Raw genomic sequence first — 16,259 nt, forward strand, 5'->3', positions numbered from 1 at the left:
TTCCTGGAAAAGAGTAACTTGTCATAAAATAGCTCATTAAGGTATATTGATACTAGGTGGTGCGTGATAAAAGAAAGGGAAAGTGGATGTTAAGTAATATAAGAGACCAGCGGTCTCCAGTAACCATTACCTGTGGAGATTACTCAGTTATACGAACTATAGTACATAACAAGTCAAAATGGGGATTAAAACCGACTTTCCCGTATTTGATAGCATCATTTCGCTGCCATTTCCTTTGACAATTGCTTCGCTACTTGTTGCTGTTATCGCCTTCCGCCTTCTATGGAATAGATTCAGGAAAGACTTGCGTGACATCCCAGGACCAAAGGTTGCGCGTATACAGGTCTTTGGCGCTGGCTCGATGTACGGACCGGCCAAGCCCACAGAATGCTATTAAACTGCACAATAAATACGGTTCACTTGTCCGAATCGGCCCAAATCACGTCTCAGTCTCTGATCCGCGTGAGATTAATAACATCTATGGGTTGAAGTCTAAGTATACTAAGGTATATCGTGGCATTATATAAGATGTCGACATTACAACCTTGAAACCTCAAGATGAACAGCTTAGATACTGAACAGGTGGTGTTATAGACTGAATTTTACCATCCCATCCAATCCGTTATCTGGAAAGGCAAGGCCGAGCCGCACTTATTCACTATGCGAGACCCAATTGTCCACCGAGAGTCGACGAAGATCCTCGCCAACGCTTACAGCCCAACATCGCTCCTAGCATACGAACCTGGTGGATGAGTGTATAAACCTTTATTATATCAAATCGAAAAGCTCACAGACGAGAAAAACCGATTGACCTCGGCGCATGGATGTCATACTACACCTTCGATGTTATTGGACAACTGTCGTTCTCGAAGATGTTTGGATTCCTCGAGAAAGGCTGCGACGTGGATCGAATAATAGAGACAATTGATATCATTTTAGTAAGTATCCCGCGTTTATGAATTATAATAGTATGGATGACATCTTGCTTATACAACATGCAGACATATGCTAGCCAATGTGGTCAACTCCTGAACTGGCATAAATTTCTCCTGGGGAATCCACTCTTCCTGGAGGAGCAATGAATCAAGTCGTCGACTTTGCTTTAAAAAGCTGTCAATGGGTGGCTAGTCGGAAACACATCATTAAGAAAGGGACGGAGAAGAGCTAGATCTTTAGATATTGAGAGCAGAGGCGATATGCTAACCAAATGGTACGCTCTGAACCAAAATGGCTCTCAGTGGATGACCACTAAGCATCTTGTCGCACACTTGAGCGCAAATGTTTATGGAGGTTCTGACACTACATCTATCGCCTTGCGGTCTATATTTTACTACTTAGGCAAGAATAAAGACAAGATGAGGAAACTGGTGGAGGAGATTGACGGCGCGGCGGCTGCTGGAAACCTTAGCCAACCGGTCTCGTTCAAAGAGGCTAACATGCATCTGCCATACTTAAACGCGGTGATCAAAGAAGGCATGCGAATCCACCCATCTGCCGGCCTTATATACGAGCGCTACGTCCCATCTGGCGGTGATACCATCTGCGGAAAATATATCCCTGGGGGAACTGTCGTTGGAATCAACCCATGGGTTACGCAGTATGATCCCGAGGTATTCCCCGATCCCGAAAGCTTCATCCCAGAGCGATGGCTCGACTCGACCGAGGAGCAGCTGAAACGAATGGAGCAGTCGTTCTTTAACTTCAGCGCAGGCTCCCGCACGTGCCTTGGACGACATATTGCCATGATAGAGATGTCGAAGATGATACCGGAGCTGCTACGTAGGTTCGAGTTGATCCTGACGTATCCTGACCGCGAGTGGGAGACTAGGAATGTGTGGCTTGTGAAACAAAAGGGGGTGATTTATAACATAACGAAGAGATCATGAATTGGATATATTATTGTCGGGTATTTGGTTGAAGCGGACGGGCTCATCGGCAGGCTCCCGTTACGGTGGACCATTATGACATTAGTGCTAAAATCAAGAAAGTAAGTAGTACTATATCTAATAAAATAATAGTAAGGCAAAAATATAGTATAAGCTTAATTAATATACGCTATATATACAATTATTACCCCTTTTAACCTTATACTATAATAACTTTATAAATATCTATCCGAATATTTTTCGAAAACTATTAATATTTTGATTAAAAAAAGATAAAAATTATTATTTAAGTTATATACAATTTAACCCAAAATTTGTAAAAATATTAAAACAATTATATATACATATTCTAAAAGATTAACCAATTAAATATCGCCTTTACTTTAGCTTTAACCTTATATATATAAAATACATAAATTTAACAATAATATTTAATTACTTATATATATATACGTATTTAAATAACTTTACTAATATATTATTTTAAATATTATAATTAATATCATATTATAACCTTATTTAATGCGAAAATAATAATGTAAGTTATATTTATATAGCTTTTAGCTAACATATTATATCAATATCAAATAAGTTTTATATAGATATATAAAAAGGCTAACACGTGATACCCTTTATGACCACTGTAAAATCCCGTATATATATCATTATATATAACATATTATTTTTACAAAATAAATTTAAATAATTACCCAACTAATTTAATAATTTTTTTCATACTTCAATTAAAATAATAATATTTTTTTCAAATTTTTAAAAAAGATACTTAAAAAGTTATTATATAATAAGTAAATAAAAAAAAACTTGTATATATTCCGTATAGTATACTGTGCACCTTTCATACTAGCCTTTTTTGGATAGCCCTGACCTATTTTCTTGATTTTGGCACTAATGTCATAATGGTCCGCCGTACCCGTCCTTGTAATAACTATATGGCCAATCGGATTTCGCGTTGCTGCTGGGTATGACAAGCATAACATCGTGTCATAAGTTATGGACGGTGGGATTCTTCGTCTCCGTTCTATTAGGTATTTATTTATTTATAGGTATAGCGTAAGAAAGTACCTAGGTATTGAAAAGAAATTTCGTTTTCTTTTATAATTCTAATAGAGGCTGCCTAGTAAACGAGATAGTTCGCATGTTAACTACCTGTTCGTAGTCAGTGCCTCTAGGACTTAATACACCGGGTTTGGAAGCACTTATTTAAGCCATCCTAAAACAGGGGAAGATCGTATAAAATGAAAGTTTAGTCGCGCAAGAGGAGAGATAAAGCGAGGCGCGTCTAATCTCTGCTTGTAGAGCCGTTGAATTAACAAGCCTGACATGCTTATTCTGGGATTCTACTGGATCAGAGCCTTGCCCCCGTCCTTGATATTAGATGTATCATCTAGAATCCTAACACCCCTTTGCGTTAAAACTTGTCACGGTGTATATACCGAACTTCCGAACAAATCATAAACCCTATGCTCTCTCCTTGGACGTGACATAATTAATGCACCTGGAATGAATGGTTGCAATAGCCTTGCCAAATTGAAGATCATTACTGTATATTATCACCAGGTCTATATGCGGCGTCCAGCCTGCTTTTCCATTGACGCGATAAAGAGTAATGGCCCGTATTAATAATGCACCTGTAACCTGAGCTGAAAGATAGAATATGCATATTTAATTTGAGGGTGGTAAGCAAATTATGTGCCCCATGTTAGATTTCGTCTAGAATACTTCGTTGTCTTATTTGATTATAAAATAACGCTTCTGAGGCTTTAGGTACCAACATAGTCAATTGAATCTACTGCCTTTAGATCGGAAGACTTCTAAGCCGTATTCCTACCTAAAGTACTTCAGGCATTTAGTACTTCAATCTTTGAGTGTAGGTTGGAGCATTTCTTGCGGTTGCTCAGGACTAGTTCTTCCAAAGCTTAAGGCATGGACTCATCGGAAGAGGTAAGTCTCTAGGAAGTTTTTGGGCTCATGACTATGGGTAGTACTAATCATATCTAAACGTAAGGACGTTTCTCCTAGCCTTTGGGATCAGGCTTTCAACATCTTGTCAGACAAAGAGAAGCTCCTTCTCAAATTTGACCGTTTCAAAACACCACACCAACCATCTGACATTATCCAAGTTGTCGAAGGAAAGAAGAAAGACTGCGAGAAGAAGCAATGGGTCCTTTATACTAATGAAGCAGGCCAGGAAGTGAAGGTCCGAGACGTGCTGGGTAAAGTATGCGATTGGCTTGTTAAGTTTAGAGAAATTGGAGACGCAGCAGTCCAATTTGACCCTGGCCACGCTGCTCTTCCCTGGATGGCTGTAAGAGCCCTCCTTCAGGTAAATCTTGTGTGTGATAAACCGAGCAGTGATATAATTCTCACAATATTTAGATGTCTGTTAATGACTGCCAGACATTCGGTGCTATGGTCGAAAGTATTGAAGCAATTTCGAGTATCGTCGCCAGGTATACCGAAGTTGAGGCCAGGATTCTTTTACGAACCTCAAATCTAACAAAACAGCTCTCCGGGGCGCTTGTTAAACTTTATGGGTCTTCCTTAAGATTCCTTGCACATGCAAGCCGATACTATGAACAGAAAACCTTTAGTAAGTCTTTACTATAATAAGAGGTACCTAACGTAGTAGTGTAGGGAGCAGATTCTGACATTTCTAATAGAACGGACAATCAAGAGTACTATCAATACTGTCATGTCTCAGGTCGAAGAACCTATGCTTTCTATAGCCAAGCAGGAAGAGGAAGTCTTTAAGCTAGTTTCCCTTGTGAATCAAGAAATAAATGGCATGAAAATAGACGATATCATCAATCTCCTCCGACAGGGTTTGGAGAATTCGCAGATTTCGGATGAAGGACGAGTAAAGCGCTTATCAGCCTGGATTAATGGTATCGACACAAAGAACACGTATGAAACTGCCCTTCAGTACCGCCATGAAGGGACCTGTGAATGGGTAATAAAACTGCCCGAGTTCTATGCGTGGATATCAAACGAGGAGCCGAGAGCGCGGCTTCTCTGGATTCATGGGCCGCCTGGATTCGGGAAGACCTTTTTGTCGGCTCGGATAATTCAACACCTCAGGCAACAGAAGCACGCCCCCTTGTCATATTTCTTCTGTGTGGCCGATAATCAGCTTACTCGTGATCCGTATGCCATCCTTCGGTCTTGCCTAACGCAAATGATTGATCAAGATGATAGAATCATGTTCGCCATGAACTCTGTCTATAAAGCCCAAAAGCAGGAACAGACTCTTACCCATCTTGGACTGTGGGAGCTATTTGTTAGCATCGGGGAAGTAGTCGAGGGGTGTACTTTCGTTATCGATGGTTTCGACGAGTGCATCGACATTGACAAAGGTACTTATCATCACGACGACCCAAGGAATCTATTTCTATGTGACCTGCTTAAGTACCTACAGAAGACAAAATCACGGATGATGGTGGTTAGCAGGGATGTTCCTGATATCAGGGAATACTTAGGTCAGGAAGCATCTGGAAAAAACGACACAGTTGAGCGACTAGTGTACGGTATTACGGCCAAGGACACAAGCGCAGATATACAATCGTTCTCGACATACATGGTGAATAAGAAGTTATTCAAGAAATCCGATGGTTTACGTCAACAGATCGCTAGCCAAGCTACTGAGAGGAGTGAAGGAATGTTCTTATTAATTAAGCTTCTGGAGAAAGAAATATCGCCTGGGCAGAACGCTAAACAGTTAAAAAGAACTGTGACCGAGATGCCCTCTGGAATTGAGGATGCCTATTCTCGTGAGCTTGATAAGATCACCCGTATGGAACCAAGCAAAAAGGAACAGGCTGTCATGATTCTAAGATGGGTTCTATTTGCTATCCGACCTCTCCAGGTTAAGCAGTTGACCGAAGCATTGGTCGTCTCTGATGAAGACCTAGACGAATACCCGGAAGATGATTTGCCAGACTCGTGGAATGATGGATTTGTTGATGAAGACTATGTAAAAGAAATGATATTAGGACCATGCGGATCTCTGTTACAGCTACGAGCAAGCTCGAAGGATATACCACTGGCCGATCACACCGTTCATTTCGTCCATTTCTCTGTCAAGGAGTATTTATCCAACTTAGCGAACCATGCCTCTCCCAATCAATGGGCAGTGAAACTTAACCTAAAGAATGCGCTCGCTGAAGAAGTACGACTCTCCAACATTTGCCTCCGGTATCTCACCCTGAATAAATCGGAGGATAGCCATTTCGACACTGTGATGTACCCATTCTTGTCTTATGCGTCTTGGGCTTGGTATTTCCACAGCTTTCACGAGAAGCCTGCACCATCTCAAGACATCGTAGATCAGACACATAAAGCTTTCGATCCAACTACTACTAGGTGGAAAGTATGGACACCTCTCATGGAAGCTGAACTGATAAATACAGACATGGAAGAATGGGACTATGGTGTCATCAGTGTGAGTGATGCTTCTTCAGAAACGGATGGCGATGATAGCCACAAGTCTCTATCACAAGAAGTACAGAATCCCATCTACTACGCTTCACTCCTCGGACTTATGGATGTTGTGAAGTGGCTCGAAGATAAGGGTTTGGAATTCGGCTGTGTTGGCGGCCGCTTTGGCTTTCCATTACAAGCGGCTGTAGCACGCAACCATGAAGAACTGGTGGAATACCTATTGAATAGCCACGTTGACGTGTCACAAAAGGGCGGACTATTTGGAGCATCTATTATCGCTGCGGCGGCTACAGCAGCTCCACGAATTGTTGACATGCTTCTCTCCGCCGGCGCCGATATAGCAGCGGTTGACGAGTCCGGGTACACTGCATTGCACCACGCCGCGAAACGGGGTAGTATCGAGATCATCGAACTACTCCTTAATCATAGTGCTGATATCAACGCAGTGACGGCTGATTTTTCGACAGCAGCAAGCTTGGCCTATTGGTCCGGACATAAGGACACGCTCTCTGTTTTAGTCCAGCGAGGAGTGGATTTAACCCCTGACGGTGACAATGCTAAACCTCTCTTGAAGGAGGCCATCGAGGAAGGCGATGAGGGTCTTGTTGATATGCTACTCGCTAAGGGGGTTTCGCCCAACACAATTTTCCGTAATGGATCAAGTGCGCTCAACAGCGCAATTCGTTCTCGGAAATTAGTCGAGATGTTTCTTAAAAAGGGTGCCGACCCAAACATGGTGGATGAGAATGGATGGGCACCGTTGCCATTGGCAGCAGGTAATAAGAATATTGATATTGTGAAAGCTTTGGTCGACGTGGGAGCCAGCATAGTTTGTGATTCCGAGTCAGACCCTGAGATACAATGTCCCCTCCAAGTTGCCGTCATCAATAACTGCCTCCCAGTCGCCAAGTTTCTCGTCGAACAAGGTGCAAGCCTAGACCAGAAGACAAGAGGTGGCCATACGGCATTGATGTTTGCTGTTTCTATGAAACACCAGGATATGGCGGAGTGGTTATTAGACATGGGAGCATCGGTCCAAGGCATATATGAGTACAGCCAGCAGTCGCTCTTTGATATCGCAGTTGAGACGTCTGATCCCGATATCACAGAGCTTCTAGTTCGTCGAGGTTGCTTTCAGATTCACACGCATGTTAGCTATTCACGCGGGCTTGTAGCATCTGAGGCTCGTGGTGATAACAGCCTGGTTATGTTGGCTTACCAGGGCAATCTAGAAGGTGTAAAAAAGTGCCTAGTCAATACTGGTGGATCCTCCTATACCAAGACAGTCGGCGAAGCGCTACACGCTGCCTCAGCAAGAGGACACTTGCACATTGTGGATGCTCTACTAAGTAACCATGCAAACGCTGGCATGGTTGACACTAATGGAAGAACAGCACTTCACCATGCAACCAGACACCTTTATTTTAACGTAGCTGATATTCTTGTGGAGCATGGTGCAAGTATCCTGCTCGAGGATATGGCCGGCTCGACAGCAATCGACCTTGCAATAATACACGGGCTAAAAGCTTACGAATTCATCAAAAATCATATGAGCGACTTCACAGTAGGAATCAGTCGGCGACCGTCCCTCCTAGCCGTGGCTCCAAAGCAGCCGACGAGTCTTACCGCTATTGGTATCAGGAAAGCCATCTCGGGATCATGGACTGGTCACTACGACTATCTTTACTGGGCGGACGGTCGAAGTGAATCCTTCTCAATCGACATCCCAGCCGAAGCACATAAAAACTCGCAGCCGAGCACTTTCTCAAACGAAAACCGCGATCTATGGGGGCTTTTCAAATTCCACGGCTTCGTTGACTCTAGCGGCACAGTTTGGTTCATCAAATTGTACGAGACACTAGGATGGCTTTATCGCGGACGAGTAGATCCGGAGAAAGGTACTCTAAAGGGGACTTGGGGCAGTAACCGGAAGCTATGGTTTGGGACTTTTCAATTGAGAAAAGAGGAATGAGCACTATGTACGATCTACGTTCACTTAAGGTAATGGCTAAATTTCTAATCAATTATGGATGATAGGTAATATGCTTAACGATATTAGATATGATGCTCGGAAAGACGGCAGATATATTTGAGACATACATATAGCCAAGTTATTGTACTGCGCCACCGTAGCGGAATGTCTCGGATCTTGGTGCTGGAAAGATGATACCGGACTGAAATTTCTAGAGCTCATATTAGCTATGACATATATCATGAGGCTGTGAGTAAGGCGTGAAGGCACAGCTAACGGTGAAGTGAATCTTATGCACCGTGGTGGGTACGTCAGAGTTGTAAACAGCAGCGGAAACGATTAATAAGGATTCCATCGTCGAGTTGATGGCCAAGCAGCCAAGACATAGTTACATCTTAGACTATGACGTCTGGGCGCTAGGCTACCTATTTCATGCAGATATTACTGTAGAAGATCCCGTAATGGCCGAATACGGTGGCTTTAAATTATGTGCATGTCGAACGTCCTGCTACTAACTTAAAGCGCCCCTTTGGCTCTGGCGTATCAGGGTTTGTAGAGGGACGGCCTCTGCCGCTTCGTGTGGTAAATCGTTCAATAGACTTATCTCCGAGCCTAGATACATAATAAAAGTACGGCATCTAGGTAACTATCTGGGGCATAATTAATTGGACTTAAGTTTAACGTTATCCTTTTTTATTAATAACAATAAATTTAATGTCTTTTCGGATCTCATCACCACTGCTTTGTTTGGATACTTGAGGGGGGTGTTAGGTTCAAAGTCTTGCACCTTTACTTCTTCTACTATCCGCTCTTCACTTTCACCAAAAGTAAATTCGGTGATACCTAGGCAGGGCTAGTGAAACGAAGACTATAGCTAAGCTAATTATAAATCTCATCATCATCATCAATCGTCCTAGAAGCTTTACATTAAAAGTTTTCTGATAGTCCTCTCGTTCTAAGGCTTTTTATACAGGTGGTGAAGATGGGATAAAGTATACTCTTGATTAAAGGTACACCCATCGGGACGTTTGTAGTGTTGGCTACTATAAATCATTCTCTCGTGACCTAGGAGCCAGATAGATGAGAGTCAAAGAGGTATATATCAAATATAAATCAGTAGGTACGTTCGTACAATAATACATCTATGTGGGCTAGTAGGCGATAGCCTGCTGGAATTTATCCACATGATAGAGATAGTTATCTGATCGAAAAGGGGCCTAGAGACACTTCCAGAATCCGAATATATGGTGGCGACAACGGCGATCCAACTTGCGACCAAAAAAGAAACCAGCATATATTTCAAACTGATACCTTTGGGGCAAACCGGTCTGAAAACATACTGTTCTGTTTAATATAGTAACGGGTATAGTCCGTGCATTTTACCCGTTAGTCTCATATAAGACCAATATTGAACCTTCAGGGGCCAAAGCAATATTGAATGACATAACCACCCGGCAAGCTGGATATTGCAACCGATAACCGTAGAATATATCTTGTTTAGGAGAATTTTAATTAATTTAAAGACTTACTTCTCCGATCTATACTAAATACCTAAGCCATTAGGTTGAAAGTTCTTCAGATCAATCTGCTTAATCCGGGAAAATTTTCGTAATATAATAACGGAAATTGCAATGGAGAGAAATGTATATGTTTCGATCTCATTCTCTTGAATGACTAGTACTGATATCGCCACGGGAGAATTTGAACGTAATATATGCAGAAAGCTTATAAGGGTGGATAATTCCGGACCCCCGCAGGAAGTTCCCGTAAGCCCAGGAGTGAAAAGAATAAGAAAGGTGCTGAGTTTATATGGCATATATTGGACTAGAGCCACCCCGATGTTTTAGCTGAAGCAAGTAAAGTGCTTAATCAAAGGAAGATATCGTGGCTCACATACTTTATTTTTCAGCTTCGGGTGAAGACATCAATATTTTACTACTCGATGAATGTATGTATGTCTAAGACATCTACTGCGTGTAACCGCAGCGCGCTTCCTAATTGTTGGAGTCTTGTAAATACGCAACAGGTATGTGTAACCCACGCTATGAACCATCGAAAGGCAGCGGGGTAGGTATTCAAAGTGATGGCTCGGTATATCCCTTAGCTCGGTCTTTGAATTATTCTGAAGTTTCGTTGGCTTGTGGAAATTTAATAACATTGTTCTTCCCTGCCATTTCCTTCTAGAAACTCTCTTACTCATGTAAACGTTGGAAAATTCTATTTATAACGTAGTATCTCATTTCTACATGGTGTTTCAATACGTAACACGTCCAAGCTGGTATAGAGGTACTCAGGTACCTTTACTGTAATGTCTATCTCTACAATCGAGGAGTGTGACTATGTTGTAGTAGGTGCTGGTGAGTGACCTAGCTTTTTGAACTTCCTGTTTATTAGTACAGTGGAATCTCTAAACAACCCCCCTTTCCCCCTTTCTTGTGGATATGACTAACTGAGGTGCTTACAGGGTTCTATGGGCTTGCAGTAGCAAAACAACTACATTGCACACAGCCTGACCGTACCCTGTTAATATTTGAAGGTCAATCTGCTCTGGGTGGCAAATGGGCTAAGGATAGGCTGTTCCCAGGCCTAAAGAGTAATAATCTATTAGGGACATACGAATACCCCGACTTTCCCATGACTGCTGATAGGTTCGATGTCAAACCGGGCGAGCATATTCCTGGAGAAGTAATTAACACGTACATCAAAGCGTATGCCGAAGAATTTGGCATCATTGATTTCGTCAAGCTTGAAACCACAGTCCTTACTGCAGAACACCAAGACACAACAGAAGGCGGTTGGATTCTAACGATTAAACAACGAAATCAACAAAAAACAACCAAGGTTCTGGCTCATAAACTTATCATTGCCACTGGATTATTATCGGAGCCTTTTATGCCAAAATTCAACGGACAGGACAAATTTGATAGGAAGATATTTCACAGCAAGGACTTCCCAAAGAACTTGGATACGTTGAAAGCAAAGACCGTTACTGTCTTTGGGCTGGAAAGTCTGGATGGGATGCCGTATACCAATATGCCATAGCTGGTGTCAAAGTAAATTGGGTCATTCGATGTAAGTTTACTCATTATGCTAAGACACTCTCAATGTGAGCTGAGTAAAGCAAAGCAAGCGGTCATGGCCCTATCTGGATGGCGCCCCCATATGTAACGCCGTTCAAGAAGTGGATCGAGAAACTTGCAAGTAAGTAATGTCTGTATTCAACCTCCATGTATCTATCTAGTAGTATACCCCGTCCTAAATTATGCATTTATGCTAATATCCTCTCCTAGACACCCGCTTTCTTACCTGGTTCAGTCCGTGTATCTGGGGTGATGCTGACGGTTATTGGGGTATCCGTTATTTCTATCATCGGACTGCAATTGGGCGCTTTATAGTAGATCGCTTTTGGAATATACTCAGCCAGGATGTCATCACTATAAATAAATTCGACTCCCACCCGGATACAGCCAAGTTGAAACCTTGGGTTCACGTCATGTTCACTGGATGCAGTTATAGCATTCTAAACTACGAGCATGACTTTTTCGAACTCGTTAAGAGTGACAAGATCAATATTCATATCGGGGAGATCATCCGGCTAAGCCCAGGGAAAGTTCACCTTGCCGATGGTACCGAGTTCGAATCCGAGGCGTTTCTAGCGAATACGGGCTGGACGCATGTTCCACCTATTAAATTCCTTCCAGAAGGGATTGAAAAGGAACTTGGAATTCCCCACGAGGTTGCAGAAAACGCGCCCGTACAAGACCTGGCAAACAACCATGCACTCCTAGGACGAGCTGATAAGGAAATTCTAGAACGTTTCCCGAGACTCAAAATACAACCAGTATGGAACAAAAATTTCGGTTCTCTCATAAATCAGAAAGGAATCAGCGCTGATGAAAGATCTCGTATACCCCTGACACCATATATGCTACACCGCTTCCTCGTCCCTGCGTCCCCTCGTTTTCTGCGGCCTCGAGATATAGCGTTTATAGGCCATCAAACCAACTTCAGCAACATCATCACTGCGCACATTACAGGGCTTTGGGTCAGCGCCTATTTTTCAGGAAAACTGACAAGGGATCCTTCGAAGGCCGTCGACGATAAGGAAGAGATGGAGAAGTTGCAATATGAGACTGTGCTGCACAATAGATTCGGCAAGTGGCGGTATCCTACCGAGTGGGGGAATAAAGGCCCGAATTTTACCTTTGATGCTGTCCCCTATTTCGATCTACTTCAGCGGGACCTCGGATTGAATCCGTTTCGGAAGAGCAATACTCTTACAGAGATGTATGATCCGTATGGGCCGGAGGATTATCGTTATATCAATGAAGAATGGCTGGAAAAGCAAGCTCAAGCATCTGGAGCGGATAAGTCTGTTGACTGAATAGCACTTAATTTTTCTCAGGGCCTGCTAAGCCGAGTGGCATTGCTGTTGTAAGTAAAAGGAACTATTAAGGACTTGGAAAATACATCTATACTACTCAGGGTAGTGATAGGTTAGACTAACAGCCATGTCACCCTTAGTATCATCGTAGACCGGTTTGGAAGTTTTAGTGAAATTTTGTGTGAATCTGTAGATTATCTGAATTTACTGAAAAAACGCGTAATATAAACGATCTATACACTTTAGTAACCGTCTAACTACTCCACCGAATATCTCTCCTTCTGTACTAGAACATCGGCGCTGTCGACTCTAACTTGCTCGGTCCAAAATCGGACCTCGACGCCAAACTCCGTAACGTCCGGCCCAAGAAGCGCAGACGTATTATTAGTCCAATCCGATAGAATCGTTATTCCGTCAACACCGTACCAAAAGATTGTGTAGGCTTCCTGGTGCGGATTTGGCACTTCTCTAAGATTTGCAAGGGGGAGCAAGTTGAGAGTGGCGTTCGTCGAGCCGTCCAGCTGAACCTCCTGTGTGATATTGTCGATTAGGGTGAGTCGGCCGAGCAGAGACAGCCATAAACCCTCGATGCAGGCGTCGCAGAAATTAGAAGAATAAGTGTCTCGCATTAGGCAAAGGTTGTTCGTCGGCCTGTATGAGGTTACGTTTTTGTCGGAAAATCTAGACGGTTGTTGGGTATTAGTAATGGAAATGGCTTGCGTAATGCAAACTTGGCGAAGCTTCGTTTACTTACGTCGGATATAATCCATGGTATCGTGGCTCAAAGTCGAACCTAGACAGAAGCGTATGTGAGATAAGTACCTAAGTTTTGGGTAGGACGATAAACGGCTTACTCTTCCTCATCCCCATATTCAATAACCTCGAAATTACAAAGTTGCGCGCTTCCTTGTCTCTCTTCGTTTAGTAGTGTGAATTTAATCTCATGCTCTCCCGGAGTTAGGGCCTCGTCGATTTTAATATTATAAATGTAGCGATCCTCTCCAACCGCGGGATTCCATTCCCAGCCCGCGTCCTTCCCATCGATCTCTACCAGAAAGTCACTAGTCGCTGTCACGCCGCTACGCTGACTTGGAGGAGATAAGTGGAATATGAGCCTGCTGAGGTGAAAGTCTGGCTCCAGCTCTGCGACGTATTCAGCAGTGTCCAGGGATATTCCTGTACTGGCATATTTGACCGCTGGATCTTAGGCTCAGTAGACGCATCTGTATACCACTGCGTCCAGGGCACCGATTTTGTGGATTTTGCCGCATTGACGCCAGTGTAAACTTCGCCGCCGTCGTATTCTTCGCCTACGCCAATGATCGAGTGGCCTAACTCGTGACGAATAATCACAGGTCCATTGTTAGGCGAAGATGTTGTAACACTGGAAGTCTTAGCGATGAACAAGTGCAAGATATTGTGTGGCTTACGTGAACGTGCCACCTAGTCCCCCTAGAATGGGTCGTTCCCAAGAAGAATGGGAAAATCGCATGTGTCTGTTGACTGACAGGCAGCACGTGCTACTTCGGGTTTGTCATAGTATACACCACGAAGCTCAGTACCATCGCGGTAAAGCCCATAGATGGTACTATTAGGATGCATCAGTAAGTAATTAGGCCGGCATGAATTTTGCGTAAAAAAAGGGGGAAACCTACTCCAGGGGCTTTCCACCAGTACCGACGCCACTCTTTCAAGACGTTAGGTAAACGAAATATTATATTAATGATATCACAAGGGATATCACCCACCTCATTACTTGGTGAAAATCCAGCCCAGAAGTTCAATACAGGAAGTACGTCCACAAATGTCTGCCCATCAGTAATATTATTTGCGAGGAACAGAGCATCGGCGAAGAACTTGTCCTTCTCATCTTCGGTATCTATCCGATTACAGTATTAAGTTAGTTTAAGATAACTTGATAAGTCCTATAGCATATAGTATTTTTTATACAAGTACGTACATCCGTCACCGAAGAAAATGAGATCGACACGATTGCTTGATGGACCATTTACGATGAGGGGTCGAATCTCTAATGGAGGCGGATCGACGTTCTGCCTCGCTTGTAGATACGGGACGCCATCTACCTTGTGGTCTGCGAATTCCCCCTCCCACTGGTGTTCGCAGAACTGCCCAAGAGCAATACTGGTGATCGCGGCTTGGACGAGGAAGCTCTTGACAGTATTCATTGCGGGGTTCCTGGCAGGCGAAGGGAGGTAAGGCTTACTAGAAATCGGGTTGAACATGACCTTCGATTTATATATTCGCCATCGTAACGCTCACCGCATACTTTCAGTATTTTGCTATGCGTGGGAAAATCTACCTTCCGGAAGCGGGTTAGGTGTGATCCTTGTAACCTTCCCCATTCCCCAATCAGCCATTATGTCGTACCCGTTACAAGGGTAGGACGGGTTGGTATCTCCAATTCTCGTATCTACTGGAAAGAGAAAAGAGCGTCGTTCGATTGCTATCATGAATATAGATTTAGGGTAAAGAAAAGATAAACACCCGCGAGATCCTTGGTTATAGGTTTTAAAACATCTGCTCTGCCTCAGATTGGGTTGTCAATTAGATAAGAACTTTTTGAGTTAATTACCAATTTCCCTTTTTTCCAGCTTAATGTCTATCTAGTCCTGATATATATTAAAAATTAGTATCCAGTGCTTTTGTATGCTTTTAGTTTATCAACTTAGCGCTTAGCTGTTGATGCTTGGTTGCTTGAATTATGGAAATAGGGGTAAGGGGTTGATTCTCAAAAACGCTTGGGCCACCTAATCGAGTTATCTCTAGTTAAGAGAAATCTATAACTCGCTAATATTCTTAACTAGTCGATATTAATACAATGAATATTTCCCTTTGTTTATAGACATAGCTATTTATTAAACTTAGATACATTATGCAGAATTCAAGATATTAAGTATACCCCATTACTTATGTCCCAATGTATGTTTAGACACTATCATATTAGCAACTTTATAGATATGACAACACCCATGATCACTGCCTGGATTGTAGATGAGGTACCAAATGGCATTCGTAAAATCAGAGGTTAACCTACTTCTAGTTACTGTAGGTATAATAATAGGATTGTCTAAAGCTTCTTAAATGTTCATACCTACGTAAGGTACCTTGGTCTGTACTAAGTTATACGGTAGGTAGCGACTAAAACTCTACGAAGATGAATCATAAAAATACCCAAGTCTTCGTTCTTTACTATCAATCAGAAGAAAGTATTGTAATTTGGTTTTATTTATGCGCTTAACGAAAAAGCTCTATATCTGGCGGAAGATACTGACTAGTATAGAATCCTACATTGCTACTTCCTGTATTTATAACCCTGTGCAACTAAGAGGTGTCTATTACCATAATGCCGTGGTGCACTTGGGAACGGCTGGCTTCTAATTCACTCAGTAATTTGGTATATACAATGCCGCTCCCTGTGATACGCTAGCTTTACACAATACATATGCGGCTAAATAAGTACAATTATCGCAGGGAAAACTTCGTGTTATCGGTAAAAACAGTGATATAAACTCTCATAGATAGGGTAGGGCGATGTCTG

At 42.7% G+C, this 16,259-nt stretch overlaps 4 protein-coding genes across 7 annotated transcripts; 3 read left to right on the plus strand and 1 right to left on the minus strand.

The window, feature by feature from the left end:
* Nucleotides 1-660: 660 nt before the first annotated feature.
* Nucleotides 661-1,886, plus strand: GL218_07473 (Pisatin demethylase; the record flags this gene model as incomplete). 2 transcript variants are annotated; one of them, XM_033584228.1, is made up of 4 exons in its annotated part: nt 661-745; nt 787-938; nt 1,002-1,020; nt 1,111-1,886. In XM_033584228.1, 4 exons carry the CDS (start codon nt 661-663, stop codon nt 1,884-1,886), a joined length of 1,032 nt encoding a protein of 343 aa, XP_033432782.1. The 2 variants fall into 2 exon arrangements, with proteins under 2 accessions (XP_033432782.1, XP_033432781.1); XM_033584229.1 differs by having other exon boundaries at nt 1,002-1,017.
* A 1,944-nt stretch (nt 1,887-3,830) lies between these two features.
* Nucleotides 3,831-8,316, plus strand: GL218_07474 (the record flags this gene model as incomplete). 2 transcript variants are annotated; one of them, XM_033584231.1, is made up of 5 exons in its annotated part: nt 3,831-3,848; nt 3,913-4,230; nt 4,284-4,497; nt 4,568-6,179; nt 6,267-8,316. In XM_033584231.1, 5 exons carry the CDS (start codon nt 3,831-3,833, stop codon nt 8,314-8,316), a joined length of 4,212 nt encoding a protein of 1,403 aa, XP_033432784.1. The 2 variants fall into 2 exon arrangements, with proteins under 2 accessions (XP_033432784.1, XP_033432783.1); XM_033584230.1 differs by having other exon boundaries at nt 4,568-8,316.
* A 2,308-nt stretch (nt 8,317-10,624) lies between these two features.
* On the plus strand, nt 10,625-12,700 carry GL218_07475 (the record flags this gene model as incomplete). 2 transcript variants are annotated; one of them, XM_033584233.1, is made up of 5 exons in its annotated part: nt 10,625-10,673; nt 10,781-11,073; nt 11,244-11,388; nt 11,443-11,517; nt 11,607-12,700. In XM_033584233.1, the coding sequence occupies 5 exons, from the start codon at nt 10,625-10,627 to the stop codon at nt 12,698-12,700; spliced, it is 1,656 nt and encodes a 551-aa protein (XP_033432786.1). The 2 variants fall into 2 exon arrangements, with proteins under 2 accessions (XP_033432786.1, XP_033432785.1); XM_033584232.1 differs by lacking the exons at nt 10,625-10,673; nt 10,781-11,073; nt 11,244-11,388 and having other exon boundaries at nt 11,466-11,517.
* A 257-nt stretch (nt 12,701-12,957) lies between these two features.
* Nucleotides 12,958-14,886, minus strand: GL218_07476 (uncharacterized protein; the record flags this gene model as incomplete). Its single annotated transcript, XM_033584234.1, has 9 exons — nt 12,958-13,351; nt 13,455-13,493; nt 13,555-13,881; nt 13,932-14,084; nt 14,131-14,152; nt 14,209-14,288; nt 14,356-14,387; nt 14,449-14,579; nt 14,661-14,886. The coding sequence occupies 9 exons, from the start codon at nt 14,884-14,886 to the stop codon at nt 12,958-12,960; spliced, it is 1,404 nt and encodes a 467-aa protein (XP_033432787.1).
* Nucleotides 14,887-16,259: the final 1,373 nt, after the last annotated feature.

This window comes from Daldinia childiae (genome assembly GCF_008694065.1).
Source record: "Daldinia childiae strain JS-1345 chromosome Unknown Scaffold9, whole genome shotgun sequence".
NCBI classification, from domain to species: Eukaryota; Fungi; Ascomycota; class Sordariomycetes; order Xylariales; family Hypoxylaceae; genus Daldinia; species Daldinia childiae.